General features: G+C 54.1%; 2 protein-coding genes across 3 annotated transcripts; one reads left to right on the top strand and one right to left on the bottom strand.

The window, feature by feature from the left end:
* The first annotated feature begins 661 nt into the window (after window positions 1-661).
* On the top strand, window positions 662-6355 carry NSUN4 (NOP2/Sun RNA methyltransferase 4). Its single transcript, XM_063343797.1, has 6 exons — window positions 662-786; window positions 2451-2848; window positions 3025-3179; window positions 3345-3499; window positions 4823-4947; window positions 5722-6355. Exons 1-6 carry the CDS (start codon window positions 673-675, stop codon window positions 5993-5995), a joined length of 1221 nt encoding a protein of 406 aa, XP_063199867.1. The 5' UTR covers window positions 662-672; the 3' UTR covers window positions 5996-6355.
* Window positions 6356-6694: 339 nt separating this feature from the next.
* On the bottom strand, window positions 6695-18344 carry LOC134519501 (vitamin D3 hydroxylase-associated protein-like). Of its 2 annotated transcripts, none has more exons than XM_063343796.1 (15): window positions 16717-16913; window positions 16496-16609; window positions 14963-15106; window positions 13880-14013; window positions 13290-13496; window positions 12772-12812; window positions 12419-12543; window positions 11647-11772; window positions 10714-10811; window positions 10449-10548; window positions 9551-9594; window positions 9027-9066; window positions 8446-8554; window positions 7980-8125; window positions 6695-7303 (listed from the first exon to the last, which is right to left on the bottom strand). In XM_063343796.1, exons 1-15 carry the CDS (start codon window positions 16798-16800, stop codon window positions 7178-7180), a joined length of 1638 nt encoding a protein of 545 aa, XP_063199866.1. In that variant the 5' UTR covers window positions 16801-16913; the 3' UTR covers window positions 6695-7177. The 2 variants fall into 2 exon arrangements, with proteins under 2 accessions (XP_063199866.1, XP_063199865.1); XM_063343795.1 differs by lacking the exon at window positions 16717-16913 and adding an exon at window positions 18027-18344 and having other exon boundaries at window positions 6696-7303.
* Window positions 18345-19997: the final 1653 nt, after the last annotated feature.

The raw sequence follows: 19997 nt of genomic DNA, 5'->3' as shown, positions 1-19997 counted from the left end.
GCTGGAAGAGGCTCCTGGCTGCGGTTGGCTTCGGGTTCTTGCCCAGAGCCACCGACCACATGGCTGCAGATGGGCAGTGTGGTGGTTCCACCTCCTCAAACCCTGAGCAGAGCGTGAAGGGTCACCCGGGGGGAGGAACCGAAACCTTTCTGTGCGAGTCACCAGTCCCTTCTGCTGACCTGTGAAAGGGTCAAGTCCATCCTCTACCGGTTTTCCTTCTGAGTAGGGTGTTTAGTAGCAGGAAAACTGATGTTTCATGGGGCAGCAAGTGCTTTCTCAGCTATTCCTCAAGGTGAAGAAAAACGTCCTTTTAAATTCGGATGTTCTTTATCAACGTAGCAGTCTGTCATCCTTTTGCTGATGGATTGTGAGCTTTATCCCTAGTGGATGGAAACGGAGCTTTACTAGGGGAAGTGCAGCACGTTAATATTAGGAGGTTTGGGGGTGGTTTGTTTTTTTTTTTTTGCAGCACGGTGTCTGCAGAGAAGGCTCCGGGAGGGATGGCGGCCGGGCTGCGAGCCCTTCTCCCGCCGCAGGGCCCGTTTTGTCGCCGGGTCCCTTTCGGCAGCCGATGCCCGCGCCCGGTTCCTCACGCCGGAGGGAGCCCGGGCGGGGGTTGTCCCCCTCGGGGGCGGTGCCGGTGCCGCCCCGGAAGGCGGCGGAGCGGGGAGGATGGCGGGAGCGATGGCGGCGGCGGCGGGGGGAATGCTGCTGCTGCTGCGGCGGGGGCGGCCGCCGCCGGGGCTGGGACCGGCACCGCGGCGGTACCGGTACAAGGAGAAGTGGGTGAGCGGGTCCCCGCCGCGGGGGCTGCCCTGCCCGCCCCTCCCGCACCCTCTTTCCCCCCATTGCACCCCATCCTGTCCCCCCGCTAGCCCTTCTGCACCCCATTGCTGCCCCTTTCCCCCCATTGCACCTCCTCTTTTCTTCCCACTAGCCCTTCTGCACCCCATTGCACCCCCTTTCCCTCCGTTGCACCTCCTCTTTTCTTCCCACTAGCCCTTCTGCACCCCATTGCTCCCCCTTTCCCCCCATTGCATCTCCTCTTTTCTTCCCGCTAGCCCTTCTGCACCTCATTGCCCCCCCTTTCCCTCCGTTGCATCTCCTCTTTTCTTCCCGCTAGCCCTTCTGCACCCCATTGCACCCCCTTTCCCACCATTGCACCCCCTCTTTTCTTCCCACTAGCCCTTCTGCACCCCATTGCACCCCCTTTCACCCCATTGCACCCCGTCCCTTCCCCCCGCTAGCCCTTCTGCACCCCATTGCACCCCCTTTCCCTCCGTTGCACCTCCTCTTTTCTTCCCACTAGCACTTCTGCGCCCCATTGCACCCCCTGTCCCCACCTTGCACCCCCTCCTTTCTCCCCGCTAGCCCTTCTGCACCCCACTGCACCCCCTTTCCCCCCATTGCACCCAGTCCCTTCCCCTTGCTAGCCCTTCTGCACCCCGTTGCACCCCCTTTCTCCCCCTGCACCCCCTCCTTTCTCCCCGCTAGCCCTTCTGCACCCCATTGCACCCCCTTTCCCTCCGTTGCACCTCCTCTTTTCTTCCCACTAGCACTTCTGCACCCCATTGCACCCCCTTTCACCCCATTGCACCCTGTCCCTTCCCCCCGCTAGCCCTTCTGCACCCCATTGCACCCCCTTTCCCTCCGTTGCACCTCCTCTTTTCTTCCCACTAGCACTTCTGCGCCCCATTGCACCCCCTGTCCCCACCTTGCACCCCCTCCTTTCTCCCCGCTAGTCCTTCTGCACCCCACTGCACCCCCTTTCCCCCCATTGCACCCAGTCCCTTCCCCTTGCTAGCCCTTCTGCACCCCGTTGCACCCCCTTTGTCCCCCATTGCACCCCCTCTTATCTTCTTTCAATCGTTCCACCTCCCTCTGTCGCCTCTTTCCCCCCTGACGCTGCACTGCACCCCGCTTCCTATCTCCCCTCTCCCCTGTCTCCCACCTTCCTTACGCCTCCTCTTGTTCCCATTCCACCCCTCTTTGCACCCTCTCTGCCTCCCCGTTTTACCCCAGTTCACCTTGCCGTTGCACCCCTCTAATCTCCTCATTTCGCCCCCTTGCAGCTCCCGTTGCACCCCCCCCCTCACCCATTGCACCCCCATTACATTGCATCCTATAGCACCCCCTCACCCATTGCACCCCACTTACACCACTCCACACACAGCCATTCCCCTCCTCCTCCTGTGCCCACCCTGTGCCCCCAGCCCCATTCAGCCATTCCCAGTCCCGAATTCCCCCCAGGGAGTACCCCGTCCCACGGGTGTCGGGGGCACAGTCACTTTCTGAGGCTGCAGGAACACCCCGGGGGCTTTTGGCAGCGCAGAACCCAGTGCTGGATTCTCCTGGAAAAACCTTGAGGCTGGGGAGCAGGGGCACTGGGATGTTGAGGTATTTTATCTTTTAACATCTCCGAATGTTTTGGTTTTTTCCCCCCAAAAAAGGCTGCCACGGCCCCCCGCATCCCGCCCACGCGCCTGGCCCTGCACCACTTTGACGTGACCTACAGCCTGCAGCTGCGGGACCAGTGGCCCTCGGTGCGCGCCGGCCTGCTCTGCGAGCAGAAGTACGGTGCCCTTCTCAACAACTTCTCTGCCGTCCGCCACGTCGCCCAAGAGCTGGAGCTGCTGAACGCCACCGATTTTGTTTCCCCAGCCCCCAAAAAGGAAGCGGGGAGAGGGGACGGCGTGTCCCCAGAGGGGTCTGGCGAGGGGAGGACGGCGGCGCGGGCAGAGACGGTGACACGGGCAGAGACGTCACCGCCGCTTCGTGCCTCCATCCGCTCCAACATCAGGTGTTACACCTTCCCCCGGGGCGACATCACGCGCTTTCGCCCTGCACGGTGAGACACCCCTGGGACGGGGCCGCCCGCTGTCGCTGCCGCCCGCGGGGGCTGCACGTGTGGCAGCCCCCGCCGCTTCCGCATGTCCCCATCCTCGCCGCCAACTTGCTCTTCTCTTTTTCCCCTCACACCTTTGCTATTTTTATTTTCTTTTTACGCAAACTGGTGATTTCCAGGCCGGACACCCTGGGTCTCCTCGACTATTATCTCATGGATGCAGCGTCTCTTCTGCCCGTCCTGGCGCTCAACGTGCAGCCGGATGACTTTGTCCTCGACCTCTGCGCGGCTCCGGGTGGCAAGACTCTGGCTCTGCTGCAGACCGGGATTTGTGGTAAGTGGAGGCGGGTGTTCCTTGTCCCCGTGCGTAAAATGGGGCTGGGAGAGCGTGCTGTGCCCGTTAATGGCTGACCGTTAATCATCTCTGGTTGTAAGAGCTGGGGAGCCAGTGTGGATTTGCCAGAGTGACATTCCCAGTGCGGTTGTTTCGTCCTCTCAGGACATCTGGCAGCCAACGACGTCTCCATCTCCCGGACGAAGAGGCTGTACCAGATTCTCCATAGCTACGTTCCCAGAGAAATCAGGGAGACTGTGCGTGTCACGTCCTACGACGGACGGGACTGGGGGCAGCTGGAAGGTGGCACTTTCCATAAGGTAGGTAGTGGGGAACCGGTGAAGTTAAACCCGTCTAGTTCACTTCCCTCTTGTTTCAGAGGAAGGCAGCAGCTTATCCTGCAGTATAATTGTATAATTTTCCATAATCTTAAATGCAAAGAGAGAAGACAAAGCCACATACTGCGCATTATTTCTTCCTGCTGTACCCTTCCTGCAGGATCTGGGCATCTGGAGTCATACCTTTATTTACCTGTGTAATACCCCTTAAAAATCCTGTTCTAACCCATCACCTGCAAGGGCTGAAATGTGACAATTAGATAATTCTTGTTTCTGAGCCGTGTCCAGCGGCGGGAGCTGGGTTTGTGGCCCCGGGAGGTGTCACTGCGGGAGCTCTGGCCACGGGTGCTGCAGTAACGCCTGCCGGGAGGACGAGCGGAGTAGAAACGTTAAACGAGGACGGGCCTGCGAGCGTGATATTATCCGCCGTTTCCGTGCCTGTTTACACATTCCTGAAACGCAAAAGCTGCCAGACGAGTTGCAGTTCGGTGTGGGCACACGCCTGTACTTGGGCAGCGTCCCCCAGGCAAGGTACCAGCTTGGTGGACGAGAAGCTCAACGTGAGCTGACAACGCGCACTTGCAGCCCAGAAAGCCAACTGCATCCTGGGCTGCATCAAAAGCAGCGTGGCCAGCAGGTCCAGGGAGGTGATTCTGCCCCTCTGCTCCGCTCTGGTAAGATTCCACCTGGAGTACTGCGTGCAGCTCTGGAGTCCTCAGCACAAGAAGGACGTGGACCTGTTGGAGCGGGTCCAGCGGAGGGCCACGAAGATGATGAGAGGGCTGGAGCCCCTCTGCTGTGAGGACAGGCTGAGAGAGTTGGGGTTGTTCAGCCTGGAGAAGAGAAGGCTCCGAGGAGACCTTATAGCCCCTTCCTGTACCTAAAGGGGGCCTGCAGGAAAGCTGGGGAGGGACTCTTTATCAGGGAGTGGAGTGATAGGACACAGGGTAATGGCCTCAAATTGAAAGAGGGTAGATTTAGATTGGATATCATGAAAAAATTCTTCACTGTGAAGGTAGTGAGGCACTGGAACAGGTTGCCCAGGGAAGTTGTGGATGCCCCATCCCTGGAAGTGTTCAAGGCCAGGCTGGATGGGGCTTTGAGCAGCCTGGTCTAGTGGGAGGTGTCCCTGCCCGTGGCAGAGGGGTTGGAACTGGATGGTCTTTAAGGTCCCTTCCAACCTGAACCATTCTGTGATTCTGTGTGTGGGAGGGTGGAGGAGCTGGGCAAGGGGTGGGTTGCAGTAGGAGACCTTGCTGAGCTTGGCCCCGGCCCAGGGCTGATGCAAGACCTCTGCTGCTGCAGGTCCTCGTGGACGTACCCTGCACGACGGACAGACACTCTGTCATGGAGCAGGACAACAACATCTTCCACAGGAGAAGGACCAAGGAGCGTCAGATGTTGCCCATGCTGCAGCTGCAGCTGCTGATGTGAGTGAGCTGAAGGCTGTTTGGGTGCTATTTTGGGTTACGGTAGCAGCTCTCCATGGCCAGCGCTGAAACCTTTCTGTGCCCCCAACTGGGAAATGTGGAAACCACACGTAGTTTTCTGGAATGACAATAGTTGAACACATCAAATCATAATAAGTGTAAGCAGGTGCAGATGTTCTCCATCAGATCAAATGTTCTTCCTGTCCATAGGAGGTAGGGAGGGTTCACTAGGGAACGGGGTGGATGTAGCGTTGTGATGATCATATAGCGTGATGATCTCACGGGTCTCAGCAGCCATCCTTGGGAGATCCCTGAGTGTCCACATCATGGGAGGACATGGTGGTGCTTCATCACCCTGTTTCTCTGGGAAGGCTGGATGGGCTGACTGCGAGCTGGGGCAAGAAGGACACAGCTTAGAGTCCTGTGGCAGCACTTGAGCTGCGAGAGCTTCTTCCCTTGTGCATACTTTTGTCCCATTCCCTTGGAGGTAAGCGCAGGATTCCTCCTTCCAGCTGCTCTGCGGTAGTGTCTCTCCCACGTGAAGTCCTTTATCAATCGGAGCATCTCTTTTTGACCCTTATTGCCCTGGTCTAACACATTCCTCAGGTTGCAGTGACAGGGTGAGACCGCTCAGCCTGTGGAGTTCAAGGAGATTGGTCTCTCACCTCCTACGAGTTACGTGCTGGCTTCCCAGTTTCGGTGGGTGGGAGTGCTGGTGTCCCACCCAGTCCCCTTCTTCCCATGATGGTGTGTGTGTGTTCATCTTGCCTGCAGGGCTGGGATCCTCGCTACCAAGCCGGGAGGAGAGGTGGTGTATTCTACGTGCTCCCTCTCCCTGCTGCAGAACGAGCACGTCATCGAGAGAGCGGTTGAAGTCGCAGAGACCCAGTATAACATCAGTGTCCAGGTCGAGGACTTGAGCCACTTCAGGACGCTCTTCCAGGACACGTTTTCCTTCTTCTCGGATTGCCGGCTGGGGGAGCTTGTTCTGCCTCACCTCACAGCCAACTTTGGACCTATGTATTTCTGCAAATTACGTCGGATGTAGACGGGGCGACAGACTCTATCTGCTGGCTATCAGGAAATGCCTCAGGTTTCCAGGGGAAGCAAAACTGCTTTATATTTATTTTTCTTTTTAAAACGTCCCAAAGGAAGTCTGCTTTTTTACCGCAGATGTGGGGAATAAATGAGAACGACTTGCTGTAGAGTCTGCTGAATATTTGCCTGTTTGGGACTGAGGTGTTTAATCTAGGAAAGCGAGAGGGGTCTTATCAGAGGGAGCGGTTTATCCGTTGGTCTCGGGAAGGGGTAAATGGCCCTGTGTGGATGCCGCTCTCTCCCTCCTGTCTGACTCCTTTGATCCTACAAGAGCAGGTTTGGGTTAATAAACACCATCTGGGGAATCTCAGCCTTTCTGTCCCGGATCTCGCCATCTGCATAATAGAGTCGCATCTGTCTCTGCTTATCTCCTACCTTCAGAAAGAGCAGCCCGAGGTCCTGAAATACGAGGTTCCTAGGAATGCTCCCTGCCGTGAGGTTGGAAACCTGCTTGGGATGCTTGAGATCTGGTGGTGGAAAGAGCTTGGTGCTGTGGAACGGCCGGTGGCTGTGGCCATCCCTCACGGACAGGAAAGCTGTGGTTGAGGGGGAAGGTGTGAGGGTGCCGGATGCTGTTACTGTCCGGTGGGAAGGTGTTTGTATGATCTTTGAGTAATAACCGTGTGTTCGTATAATCATACCCATCAGTGAAGGATTACTGGAGTTTATGCTAAGAGGTGCTTAATAGCTACGTTTTTATTTTTGTGAGCAAAATACAGTGAGGGGGAGGGTAGACATGGCTGTGTTCCGTACGGGGCAGCCCATGGTTACATCCACATGAAGTTACTCCAGTGCCGGCAAGAAAATACTATTGAGCGTTTTTCATCCTTTTCTCTCGGGAGAAGCAGCACAGATGAAGACGAGGGTGAACCCCCATCCATGTCCATCCCTCCAGGAAGGTGCAGCTCATGGATTTATCGTCATTTGAACCCAGTTTGAGCCAGTCCTGCCCTCTGCGTGGCATCTTGGTTCCTTACGGGATCCGCGCTTATTGGCAAGGAGGAGGGTCAGGAAATGGCTTTTCCTTCCTCCCGCCCTCCTCGCTGTAATCTTTGCGCTTCCGATGGCAAAAGAGCAGCCCGTGCAGCGCCGTCCCGTCCGCCCCCGGCCTGGCAGGCGCGGGCACTGGGGGCTACGCCGCTCTCTTCTCCCGGCTGAGGGTCTCCACCTCCTTCATGAACCGCAGACACAGCTCGTCCCGCCACGGCAAGGCCACGCACTGCACGGCCACGGGCAGCCCCGCGGCTCCCGCCACGGCCTGCAGCGGGGGCACAAGCGGTGAGGGGTTACCGAGGTGGTGGGGCGGGGGGGGGGTTGGGGCGGACCTCCAGTGGCTTTTGGCCACTTGGTTTAGGCAAGCGTTTCTTCCCGGCGGGTTGGGGAGGTGGGCGGCTGAGCCCTGCCATTCCAGCAGCGTTAGCGCGCTGGGGCAAAGGGGAGGCTCTTGAGGGCTTCCTTGAAGAAATGGTTGCTAAATCTTGGGCAGCCCCCCCACACACACTCCCTGTCCATCTCTGCTTTAAGCTGTCTTGCAGCCAAATCCCTTTTCCCTCAGCGTCCTCACTCCTGCTCCGTGCTCCGCTGGCAGCCTGGGCCTGGCGAAGGCGTCAGGGAGCCGGAGGAGCGTGCGGTGCTGTGGGCCGCCGCTGGCACAAGGACCTACGCGAAGAAGCCTTGCTGCACGGCTCCTTTCTGGTGTCAGCCTATAATCCAGCCTGGGGATGCTACCCCCACACTGACTTCTGGTTTTGGGGCTTAGGAGAAATGGGATTTGCAAGGGGTTTATAAAAAAAGAGGTGAATTTTTCTGTTTGTTTGTTTTTTTTCCTCTATGCCCATATTGATGGAGACATTTAGGAGCCCCTGATTTCAGCGAGACTGTTACTTGGACATCCATCAGCGGTCTCCGCTTCCAACACTTTCCAGGTCACATACCTGTTTCAGCGTCCGGTCCCAGGGGTCACCGCAGCATCCTCGGTAAAGCTTTAGCTCTTCCTCATCAGCTTCTGTCACCGTGCTGACGGGTACAACCCCAGCAGGGAAGTTCAAGACATTGTACAGCATCGTGGAGGAGATGGCAGCTGAGAGAAGCAGAAGAGAGAATGCGGGTGGTCGCCCCCTCCTTCAAACTTACGCTTTGCCTGCCCACCGAAGCCCCTGAGATTGCACAGGGCTGGTCATGTGCTGCACCAAGTTCTACTGCAAGAAGCAACTGCCATCAGATCGCTTCATCTATATGTCTGTCCCCGTCTGCTCAGATAGCTTTATGGTGGTTATTTTTCCTGCTTAATGCCCATAAAATGCTTAGGTGGGTGGTGAAGCTCCACGGTAGCAGGTGTTTCTGTCCAGTCTCAACCACTGTGGTCCTCTGCCCTCCCGGGAAGGTCCCAAACTCACTTACTGAGGAGTTTCCCGGGGTATCCTGTGGTGAAGGCAGGCCCCAGGACAGGGCACAGCACAACGTCCAGCTGGAGTTCCCTCCACCGGGCGATGAACTCGGTGCGGTATGCCTTGGGGAGGAGAGGGGAGATGACATGGAGGCCATGTCCTTGCCTGGAGCATCTTCACTTCTCCAGGGTATGCGCCAGGCTCTGGCACGGCCAAGGGGGCAGCAGCAGCAGCCGCCATGCTCGAGGGAAGAAGCAGGGGAGGGTGTAAGTGTCTGCCTCCACAGCATGGGGCCAGACTGTGGCCAGGAATTGGAAAGGTCCCTCTTTAGCTGTGCCCACTCCCAGGACAGGCTTTGTTGTGCTGGGACTGTCAAGTGTAGGCTTTGGGTATGAGCACTGTGGGCAACCCATAAAGTCCTGTCTGGGTTGACCCATCTGCCCCATTCCTCGCTCTCTTTTGTGCCTTTTCCTCCATGTTCTCTCCTCCCCAGCCCCCCCCCGCACAGTCTGACTGATGACCCTCCAACCTGGCACTTGTCATGAGGCCTCAACTCCTAACATGATGCCGGAGAGAAGAGTCCTCAAACCGTACCTGTATTTCATGGTGATGATTCCACATCTCCTTCACTGACCTGCACGTGGAAATCGTAGCAACATTTTTAAGCTTTAAGAGGAGGAGGAGGAATTGCTTAAATAATTCTCCAGGTTGATAAGCCCCGGTGATTTTAGCAGTTATTTAAAATGATACATCTTTCCCAATTGCTCTAAAGTTTCCTTTGGCATTTGGCCAAGCAGTTAAGCAACAAACGTCTGGAAGCGGTAGAGAGGTTGTTTTCTTTTGTGAGCCTGGGTTTAGTACTCATCGCTGCCACAGGTTTCCTGTACGACCTTATCCATCCGAGTCCCTCAGTCCTTTCAGGATAACACTAGGGGCACTGCAGCACTGGGGAGATGTGTTCCTAAAGACTGAAGCCGTGTCCAGGATGAAGGGACAGCCCCTGCAGAGAGCAGGGCAGAGCCTGTCGTGAATCCAGTCCACCCCCCTACCCCACCATGGACGCTTAGAGAAGGTACCGTTCATTTTCATAGACATCCCTGGGGACAATGCCACCATACCTCATTCCAGCCAAGGCGCTCAGGTAGTCAGCCAGGCGGGGAAACTGGAAAGGCAAGAGGTTCCTGTGAGGGACATGACACGGGGACGCAGTAACTTGTGCCGTCCCGAGAAACCCCCGCTCCAATCATGCCTCCGTCCCTGGGGATATGCTGCACTGAGGGTGAGCGACGGTGATTAAAAATGCTCCTCGTGGTTCCAAATTTACTTTGCTTCCAGCTTCTGGTTGTTTGTTGGTTCCCAATTTGTTTCTTACAGCCCCGTATTTCCTGCTCGCAGAGGAATGCGCTGACCTTAACCAAGTCACCTTTCATTATTTTTGATAAATCAAACATATTTTTTTTTAGCTCAGTACTTCACAGAAACAACACCTCTGCAAGCACTTTGATTGCCTCCCGCTCGCTGCTAGCTTTTTGATCCTGTCAGCTGGGAACAACCCAACTGGACAGAGAGGCAGAGAGAATGGAGGATGGAGGAGAGAAGCCCTATGAAAGGATGCTCAGCTGATGAAAGGGGCCAGCCCTTATTAATCACCAGGAGTCTCCATGAAGGGGTGATCTTTGGGAGGCCTCCAACATGGGGACAGACCTTCAACCTCCAGTCCCTCTGCTGCGGTGATCCCAATGCATGAATCTGGGCACGTCTTGGTCTAGCATTTGAGGAACCACTTGCTGCGGGCTCTGCATTAATCTTTTACAGCTCTTGGCTGGTCCTTCTCTCATTTCCCTTTGCACTGGATAAATCCCAGCAGGGGTCTAGGAAAGACCTTCCAAAGTGATAGCGTGTGCCTTGACCTGAAATCCCAGTGTTTCCAGTTAAAGGTGTTTCTCAGTATCATCGCGCTCTCAAGCTTTGCCTTGCGGACACCACTCCGCTTTGGGCCTGAGGCCGGAGACTCACCAGAGGTTTCAGAATCAGAGCCAGCAGCTTCTTCCCCAGCCTCGGGATCTTGCAGCCATTCACCTGTGATTTTAAGCTTGGATCTACAATACCTCCTGTGCTGAGAGACAGCAAGAGGAGGGGGTCATGCCAGAGAAGCTGTCTGCCCTTTCTCAGAAACCTGAATATGTCCCGTTTGGGGTGGGAGGGATGGGCTCGTTTTGCCCGTGCATTGTGCTCAGGGGCGTGGGGATGGAGGGGTTTCACAGTGCTGCTGCCTACTTACAACACGTCCAACCAAGCACGGCCTCCATCGGCAAAAAACGTCTTCAAAAACAGTTCAGTCATGACATAGTGGATCCGAGGTGGAGAAAAGGGCACCAGCTGCACCAAAACACAAGATTATGTGGCTGCTGGGGGTTGTGAATAATTTCCAGCTGTGGATATACTTCAAAGGCAGAGCAGCACCTCCCTGGGCTCCACACGCCAACCCAGGCCCCGGTTCAACCCTTTACCAGCCCAAGCATCTCCCCGTGGGATTATTCCTCCCTAACGGCTGTTTGGCTCAGCTCTGAGATCTCTTCAGAGCTGTTTCCTCCTCCATCCTGCTCCAGGCAGTCACTGCGCCAGAACCTGCACCGATTTCCCACCTCTCCCAGCAGAATCAACATCTCGCAGACATGGAATCACTTGCATGTTTCCACAGGTAGGTCTAGATGGAGGGAAAGGTATTTCCCATCCCGTGCCCTATGGTCCACTTCCTTCAGTGATCCAGGAAGGACAAGAGGTCTCTATTGGCATTGGAGAGGAAGGAGGAAAGCACCTCCCAGAGCCCTGCTGGGGGTGGACACACCTAGAAAATGCTGGGGCAAGCTTCCAGGGTCAAATGCAGAACTTTATGGATGCTGCTGTCTGGTGTGGACCACAGCCACCAGGAGAGCAGAGATGGATTCGTTACACCCCTGGCTCCTTGCAGATACAAGTTTGCTAATTGCTAGTGCTAGTTGCTAATTGCCTCACGAGAGACACTGCTACCCTGGGTAGGCATGTGTCCGCGTTGCGTCACGTGGCTGTAGTAACTTAATCTCATACCTCTGGTGGGTCACTTATCCCACAGCTGGGCTTGGGGCCTACGTCTGGTTTGTGGAGGGTGGTTTCAGCAGCGAGGAGCAAAGCTGGGGACGCCCCGGGAGGAAGAGCGTGGGGTGGTTGTGCTCACCTGGTGGCCGGCTGCCTGCAGAGCCTCCCGGGTTTCCTGCACCGCTCGCCGCATGCAAGGGGGCAGGGGGAAGTATCCGTCGGTGTCGTAGTACCCAACCCGCAGAGGAGCGGAGCTGGAGTACACCTGGGGCAAAGAGACACCATTAGGTCAAGCATTTCCAACCCTGCTGGGGGTAGGACTGCCGCCGTGCTGAAGCCCACTGCAGAAGGGGGCGAAAGCTCCAGAAGTTAGGGAGTAACTAATTTTCTGGTTTGCTGCTTATAATTTCCATAGGTTACCCTTTCCCAATGTCCACCCTTACCTTTCTCTCCAGCCTCCCCTTCATCCCTCCCTTCAGATTGAGCACAGCCACTCAAGACCAGTGGATTCAACCATTGCTACAAAGGATGGAGGCGGAAGAACCCCCTGAAGTTCATCTGCTGCCGAGGGAAAGGAAATGTCCTCGGCCAAGAGATTTGCTGCGGGAGCTCCTGACTTTGTCTCGTCTTCCCCTAAAAATTTCCAGCATTTTGCTCCTGGTGTTGCCTTCCTCCCCACTCTTTTCTGGGGCCTCTCAACCTGATAAGCTACACACCAACAGAGAAGGCAGAAAGGATAACTACTTATTAACCTATTTTTTTTTTCCTAATAATTATGAATTGTGCCCTCAAAGAGAGCTAACAAGTTACTGGAAACCGGTACTGTAAAGATAACTGGGCCCTTAAAGAATGCATACGTTGAGCGTGCAGCACCCTCAAACGAACCATGGCTTGCTGACTTAAGGACTCACCTCCTCATTGAAGGGGATGGGGGGCACGGCGGGGTCCAGCCGGAACATCTCCTGGCAGAGCAGCGCCTTCATGCAGAGGGCCAGGCTGTCCACGTCCCTCGCCATCGGCCCCACCGCACAAGGAACTGGAGCGGGACGAGAGCAAACATCCATGTTAGGCAAACGGGCGCGCCAAACACTGGTCCACCCCTCCGCACGGCCACTTTGGCTGCAAGGGATGATCAGGCAATGAGGTGGGATGTTTCAGATGGATTCCAGAGAGATTTTGGTTGTCTCAGGCTTTCCTCAGGCCTAGAGGAGGACATAGGACTCTTCACAGCATATAGAGAAAAGCAATTAAAAAATTAATGTACCTGCCAGGATCCCACTGACTGGGCCACTCACTCCGGACAGGCTGCGGGAAAAGAAAAAGCAGTATATTGTCATTTCAGTAATGGTGAGATATTCCCAATACGTTTGAATAGCACAGTGGGGTCTTACGTGCAAGACCCAAACCAGAAGGAAATTATTAAAAGTATTTGATTTGAGTCACATGAAACAGTAAATTTTGGTCAAAGTGAAAAAAAAACTAAACCCAACAAATCTTAGTTTTGGTTTAACCGAGAACGTTCCACTTTGGCATTACTTAACCACTTTATCCCCTGTGTCCTTTTAACTCCAGGCCAGATCTACAATGAAAACGTGGCCATTTCCCCACAAAACCTGACAGTGCCGCCTCTTGGGAGAAGTTTTGAGCAAAGTAAGCCAGCCTTTAAGAAACTGTCCTCTGTTTTCCCCCCTTGCCCCTGCCCCTGAATACCTCGCCCCTTCTGCTGAGTTTGTCAATTAGCAGGATCCTTGCCGGGTGGGAAGGGCAGACCCCGGCACCTACCTGAGCCTTTCGGCGGTGGGTTTGAGCCCGCACAGCCCGCAGAAGCTGGACGGCAGCCGGATGCTGCCGCCGATGTCTGAGCCGATGCCCAGGATGGAGCCTCCCCCTGCGATCAGAGCTCCCTCCCCTCCCGAGGAGCCCCCGGGGCTCTTCTGGGGGTTGAAAGGGTGCAAGGTCTGGCCGAAGGTGGGATTGCCGCAGTCGTAGCTGGGGAGAAGAAAACCAGCAAGTGGGCTGTCAGGAATGGCCTAATGCCTTGAGTTTTTTGGCTCTCCCTTGCAGCAAGACATAGCCAACCCCATCCTTCCATCCCATAAATCCCTTGGGACACGGCTCATTCCCATGAGCCTCCGCTCTCCCTCCCATGCAAAAGTACACTTGATTTCTCTTATGTCATCATGTTTTTTTTTTCCTCTTACTCTTATCTGAAAGCTATTTTCAGTTGAAATGAGATTGTTGGCAGCTGGTGGAAGAGGGACTCAACCAGGAAACATCTCAAGAGACAGGAATGATCCTGTCCCGGGACCTACAGGCTGGTTTTTAGCTTCAGGAGCACAACCAGAGGAAAGATTTCTAATGATGTATGTTACCTGAAGAGGGATTGTGGCACGTTGGTCATTGCAAATGGAATGGCCCCCTGTCTCTTCAAAACTTTGACTAGGACGCTGTCCTCCTGCACCACAGTGCCCAGGCACTGCACAAGCCCACAGGTCGACAGATGCCCCTGCAGAGAGGAGAGGTGACAATGGACAAGGTCAGTGCGGTTCCCCTGCAGTTTTTGTGAGGATGATCTGGTGTTCCCTTTGGTGGTGGTGGTGGTGGGGTACTAACCCACTCCCTTGCAAGCCCTTGCATGAAGGGCCAAGGACTGCCTCTCCTTCCATCCTTGGAAGAGGGCTGCCAAGCACTTCCAGGGTTAAAGGCTTCTCCTGAAGCTGACCTTGCTCTTTTCCATGCTGTTTCACTCCCCTGACCCAGATGCAACTCCATAGGTGCACTAGCTCAGGATCAAGCCCAGTGTCCTGCTGTTCAAGTGAAGCCACCATGGACGTTCAGGGAGGGAATATACATCCCCAGCAAACAGGTATGATCCTTTATCAGTTAGCCTTGGTGTTTGGGGCTTGCTTTGGGCTTAGGGCCCTCTGAACTGTCTTGGTAAGTCAACGTGGAGGAGACTGCCTAATAAATTCATCTCGGGAGTGCGTGGTCAATCCTCATCAGGGCTTGTCTGTGAGGGGTTCCCTTGTCCGTCTCATGCACAGGCTATTTGTTAAGGGGCTCAGTGGCCAGGCTACAGCACAACAGGGATTAGAGGTTAACGGTTCCAGCTACTAATGACTTTCTAGAAGCTGAGCCATGTTCTTATCTCTGATACTGCAAACCTCTGAGTAGAAATGGGAGTTATCACCCAAACAACCATGTAGCCCAGCCTATGCTGTCTCACCTATCAGAGAAGAAATCATTTGGGCCTATAACTATTCACCTGTTGGATTTTTGCTGATGGAGGATTCTAACCGCCAGGGTTGCAGCTGCAATGAGATGTGGGGACCCAGCCAGGCTTCCCGTGGTGTAAGCAGGTAGGGATCAGGCCCCTTCCCCATTCTCTGTGTCCCACCACTTCACCACCCAGCCCAGCTCATGATGGGACACTTCACAGGCACAAAGGGAAGCACCTTGTGGCCGATGTGATCCTTGATGCTGACAGGAATGCCATAGAGCAGACCTTTCTCCTCCTGCCGTTGTATTTCCTGGAGCTGCTCCTCACACTCTGGGATAAAATGTCGTAAGCAGTTTGTCTGACGGGTCACTTCCAGGGCCTTTGTCGGGCACATGGAGGAATAGGTGTTAGTTAAGAACAGCTTCGTTTCCCAGCTGCATTCAGTAACTACCTGGATCTTCAAACCAAGGGCCAGTGGCTTGGCATGCATGGTAACGCCCTCCCCGGAACATCCCAGCTCAAACCATCTCAAAGGATTGTCCAGTGATGGGTCCGACCCAGGAAATGTATTGGGTTTTCATGGCAAGATTTTGCTAACTTGGGCGCTACAGGGTTGGCTTCTGAGAGAAGCTGTTAGAAGCTTCCCCCATGTCCAACAGAGCCAATGCCAGCCCCACTCCAAGAGGGACCCACAGCTGGCCAAGGCTGAGCCCATCAGCAACAGTGGTAGCACCTCTGTGATAACATATTTAAGAGGGGGGAAAAGTTGCTGCACAACAACAACTGCAGCTGGAGAAAGGAGTGAAAATATGTGAGAGAAACAACTCTGCAGACACCACGGTCGGTGAAGAAGAAGGGAAGGAGGCGCTCCAAGTGCCAGAGCAGATATTCCTGTGCAGCCCGTGGTAAAGACCGTAGTGAGGGAGGTTGTCCACCTGCAGCCCATGGAGGTCCATGGTGGAGCAGATATCCACCTGCAACCCATGGAGGACCCCACTCTGGAGCAGGTGGATGCTCGAAGGAGGCTGCGACCCTGTGGGAAGCCTGCGCTGGAGCAGGTTCCTTGTGGACGTGTGGGGAACCCACGCTGGAGCAGTCTGTTCCTGAGGGACTGCACCCCATGGAGGGACCCATGCTGGAGCAATTAGTGAAGAACTGCAGCCCATGGGAAGGACTCATGTTGGAGAATTTTGTGGAGGACTGTCTCCCACGGAAGGGACCACATGCTGGAGCAGGGGAAGTGTGAGGAGTCCTCGCCCTGAGGAGGAAGGATCATTTAAGACGTGTGAGGAGCTGACCACAACCCCCATTCCCTGTCCCCCTGTGCCACTGGTGGGGAGGAGGTAGAGAAATCAGGAATTAAGCCCGGGAAGAAGGGAGGAGTGGGGAGAAAGTGTTTTAAGATTTGTTTTTATTTCTCATTACCCTACTCTGATTTGATTGGTAATAAATTAAACTAATTTCCCCAAGTTAAGTCTGTTTTGCCTGTGGCAGTAATTGGTGAATGATTTCTCCCTGCCCTTAGCTTGACCCATGAGCCTTCTGTTATATTTTTCCTTCTCTGTCCTGCTTGGTTGGAGTCCAGCCAGGGTCAATCCACCACAGAGACAGCAAGATCCCTGCCTTTTCACATCTTTCTCCTGATATCTGCTATATTAAAGACTTGTCATAATCACCAGCTTCAACAAGTCTTCTCAGCCACTGGCCCACACACCATGGCATGGAGAACATAAGCGATTTGCCCACCACACTGTGGATAGGCACTCACCTTCTCTAAGTACGTGTAGAGGACAGTCTTGGGGGACAAAGACCCTTCCCGCAGTCTCCGAGTGAGTTCCAGCAGGGGCAGGGACAGGATGGCATCCGTCTGGACACTGGGGACCTGCAAGGGGTAGATGAAGGGGAAACTCCAGTTACTCTTTGTCTCAGAGAGGATAAATCTCTTAAGTTTTACCAACGTTATCAACAGAGCTTGCTGGAAAGGTGGACCTGCATGTGGTGGTTAGACCTTGAGCTGCTGAGTGTTTCATCCTGAGTTTGGATGGCATGGACATGGTGAGCACAGGAGCCCATCTGTCTCTGAAGACGTAGAAGAGCTTCATGACTCCACTGCAGCAAGGGACAAGGCAATGGTTCACATCAGAGCCTTCCTCCTGGCACTGTGGGACTTACCCACTGACCAAGAGGTAATCTCAGCTGAACAAACACCAGCCTGGGTACACAACCCTCAAACTGGCCCTTCAGCCCTCCAAATGGGTACAGACAGTATGGGTCAGCCCAGTCTGAGGACAAACATCTAACAGCTCAAGCATAGAAAATTGCAAAGAAGTCAGTAGGGACTCACAAGTGGGCAACGTCTATTCAGGTGAAGACGACTGGAAGTTCTCAGCGCCACCAGCTTTTTTTAAGGTTTTATATCGTATTTATAGATATATATCTCCTCTTTGCTCTTAATTGGGGAATTTATGAAGGGGTCTGAGCAATTTATATCATACTTATAGATATATATTTAAGAAAAAAGGTTGTGAAGGTATGTATCACTTGTAGCTGGTATGCTTTATCTTCAGGTACATTACCTGGGTAAACATGAGCTGGTTTAACCAGTACCTACTCAGAAGTGAATGGAGCAGGAATGAAAGGTGGTTAGAAATCAGTGTTGCAGCAGGACTTCAGGGCCACATCCGCGCTGGTTGGCTGCCTGCCTCGTTCATCCCTATGTCATGTCCTAGTTGCTCCCAGGAGACACTGAACTCCCTGTGCTTCATTAGTGCTAAGTTAGGCCAAGCATCTTCTGGGCAGTGTGCTGGGCCGGGAGGTCTCAATTGCTGGGGACCTTAGTGAAAGCTCTTTTGAAGATTCTCCAAGAGCCATCCAGAAGCCAGGTTTTACAGACAAAGATATAGGGGTGTGGACAGCTGTGCAAACTTAGATTTAGGAAGAGGAAAAGCTTTCTTGCTTCTATCCATAGAAGCAAGAGGCATTTCTAGATCCTGAAAGGATTGGGTTTTGGATCAATGAAGGTCCAGTGCTTCATCACCAGTGTTGTCCAAAATCTCTTCCCAGTGAGTAATTCACATCTCCCTGGTTGTAGACTCCCACCGCATCTCATCCAGCTTGAGGAGGGCAGTGAGCTCCCTTCCTCCCAAGGCAGCCTTTCCTCTTGTTGACGGCTGCTGGTACATCTCCCCTGGACTCCTTATTTTAAAAGCTATGGAGGCATGAGCTGGAAGGAGGAGCTGAAGAACATCAGCAGACACCCTGCTGGGACACAGACCCCCCCCCAGAAGGATGTGTTTTACCTGCTCCCTGAACTGCTGGACAACCTTTGCCATTTTCTTCACACCCTCATCCCGGGTCCTCCGAGCCTCTTCCATTTTCTTCTGGATCTGCCTATTGCCCAGCCATTTCCAGACCACCACGGCTGCCGCCGAGCCACTGAGCAGGGCGAGGGCAGCAGAAGGATCCACGTCCCTCTCTGGCAGGAGCTGTCTCAGCTGTTGCTGGATCATAGTGTGGCCTTCTGGTCTCCAGGGATGGAGTGAGAAAGAAAAGCAAGGCAGGAGCAGGAGGTCTTCCCTACCTCCCCAGACCCGTCACTCCTCCCAGCACCACCGCCTCGGGTCAGCAAATAGTCTGTAAGTCCAAAGCTGACCTCGGCAAAGTTGCCTTCGGTGGAGCGTGCAGTGGAGAATGATTAACTGCGAAACAGAAAAGGTGAAGTGTGGCCAGTGAACCTTGGGGTGTTGGGTTTATAGGGGCTTTCTGGACTGCGGGAAGTTTTCCGCTGGGGAGGAAGGGCTGTGGGATCAGCTGAACAAAAGAAGCAAGGAAATAGCTGCTCTTCTATTTCCTGCGTAGCCTGAGGGAACAATGGGAGAAGGGGAAAAAACAGCTTGAAATCACAAGGCTTTCCTGCCCAGGGATGGGGAATGGTATGACAGGAGGATGCATAGCTGGGGGGTACCCACTCACTCACCAAATCCCTTAAACCCATGCTGCTCCCATGGTGGCCAGAGGCTGTCTCAGGAGGCCTGTGAGATAGGGCTCAGCACTGCGTCTCCAGGCACCAGAAGGAGAGGCTGTTCCACCCCATGACAGAGCACTCTGGTATTGCCTTAGGAGTGGAAAAACCCACAGGGTTGCAGGCCAGAAGCAAACTATTTCCAACAGACATTAGGACAATGAGTGTCTGAGGTCTTTCCAACACAGATGCCTCTCACTACAGGCACGCAAAGACGATGCACTGAGCTGAAGGCAACAACCAAGCCAACATCAGCCCCAAAAAAACCCACTGTGCTCTGTTTGTGATCTTCTCTGGGGGTTTTGGATGGTGGGTCCTCCTGTGGATCCCACCTTGAAAAAAAGTTTTTGAGCAGCTAGATTGTGCATTCAAGGCCAGGCTTGATGATGCTCTGAGCAACCTGAGCTAGTTAAAGATGTCCCTGCTTACTGCAGGGCGGTTGGACTAGATGACCTTTAAAGGTCACTTCCAACCCAACACATTCTATGATTACAAAACTTTGCAAGGTTGCATTTGGTGGCCAGAGGCCCAGGACCTGATCCTGCTCCAACAGAGCGTGGAAAGGGAGGATATGGAGGTGGAAAGGAAGGTGAAGAGCCTTCTCCCATCAGGGCTAGGTAGTCCTCTAATGCTTGAATTTTCATCCATTTTCATGTCCATTCTTAGTGGTTATAAGTAGTTATATCACTGTTGTTTTCTGTAACTGTTTGTGTCAGCAGGGAACATTCTTCTCTTTGTTATTAACTGGGAAAATTTATGACAGACTCTGAATAAAATTGTCTTTGCCATCCTCTAAGAAACAGTCTGGAGATGACAGAAACTAGCTACGTGGTAACAAATTAAACTGGCCTTTTACCATGTTCGCTTCCAGCGGCACCCTTGCTCAGAGGGTGCCGCCTCAGCTGAGGCGCTGCTGGTTCCTCGAGAGCAGCGGCATGGGGAGATGCCTGCAGCCCATCCAGCTCCTGTTCCTGCTCCTGCCCCATGGTGTTGGCTGCAGCAAGGGCCTCCAGAAGGCACATATGAACAGGATCAGCACATGGCAATACCCATCCCTCTCCCAGCCTCCGGCAATCCATGCAAGGGCTTCCCGAGGCAGAGGTGGGCTCTTTCTTTGCCTACATAACAGCAACATAACCTCTGTGTTGGGCTGAGCAAGTGTGGGAGTGTTTTTTCCTGTGCTGGGAAGTCTCAGGGCATTGGCTTCCCACATCCACTTGTGCACTGCGACCTGTGCTCCCATCCTGCC

The sequence above is a fragment of the Chroicocephalus ridibundus genome, chromosome 8 (genome assembly GCF_963924245.1).
Source record: "Chroicocephalus ridibundus chromosome 8, bChrRid1.1, whole genome shotgun sequence".
In the NCBI taxonomy this organism is placed as follows: domain Eukaryota; kingdom Metazoa; phylum Chordata; class Aves; order Charadriiformes; family Laridae; genus Chroicocephalus; species Chroicocephalus ridibundus.
The sequence above is the reverse complement of the archived record's forward strand: the minus strand, read 5'-3'. Positions and strand labels throughout refer to the sequence as shown.

Bases quoted from the DNA above. Each gene is read 5' to 3' on its own strand.
- NSUN4 (XM_063343797.1), top strand. From the start codon at position 673: ATGGCGGGAGCGATGGCGGCGGCGGCGGGGGGAATGCTGCTGCTGCTG. The intron at 2,849-3,024 runs GTGAGACACCCC...GGTGATTTCCAG, and splicing joins ACGCGCTTTCGCCCTGCACG to GCCGGACACCCTGGGTCTCC. The intron at 3,180-3,344 runs GTAAGTGGAGGC...TCGTCCTCTCAG, and splicing joins GCTGCAGACCGGGATTTGTG to GACATCTGGCAGCCAACGAC.
- LOC134519501 (XM_063343795.1), bottom strand. From the start codon at position 18,236: ATGATCCAGCAACAGCTGAGACAGCTCCTGCCAGAGAGGGACGTGGAT. The intron at 16,610-18,026 runs GTAAAACACATC...TACCCCTTGCAG, and splicing joins TCCAGCAGTTCAGGGAGCAG to GTCCCCAGTGTCCAGACGGA. The intron at 14,014-14,962 runs GTGCTTCCCTTT...TCCTCTCTGCAG, and splicing joins AGGATCACATCGGCCACAAG to GGGCATCTGTCGACCTGTGG.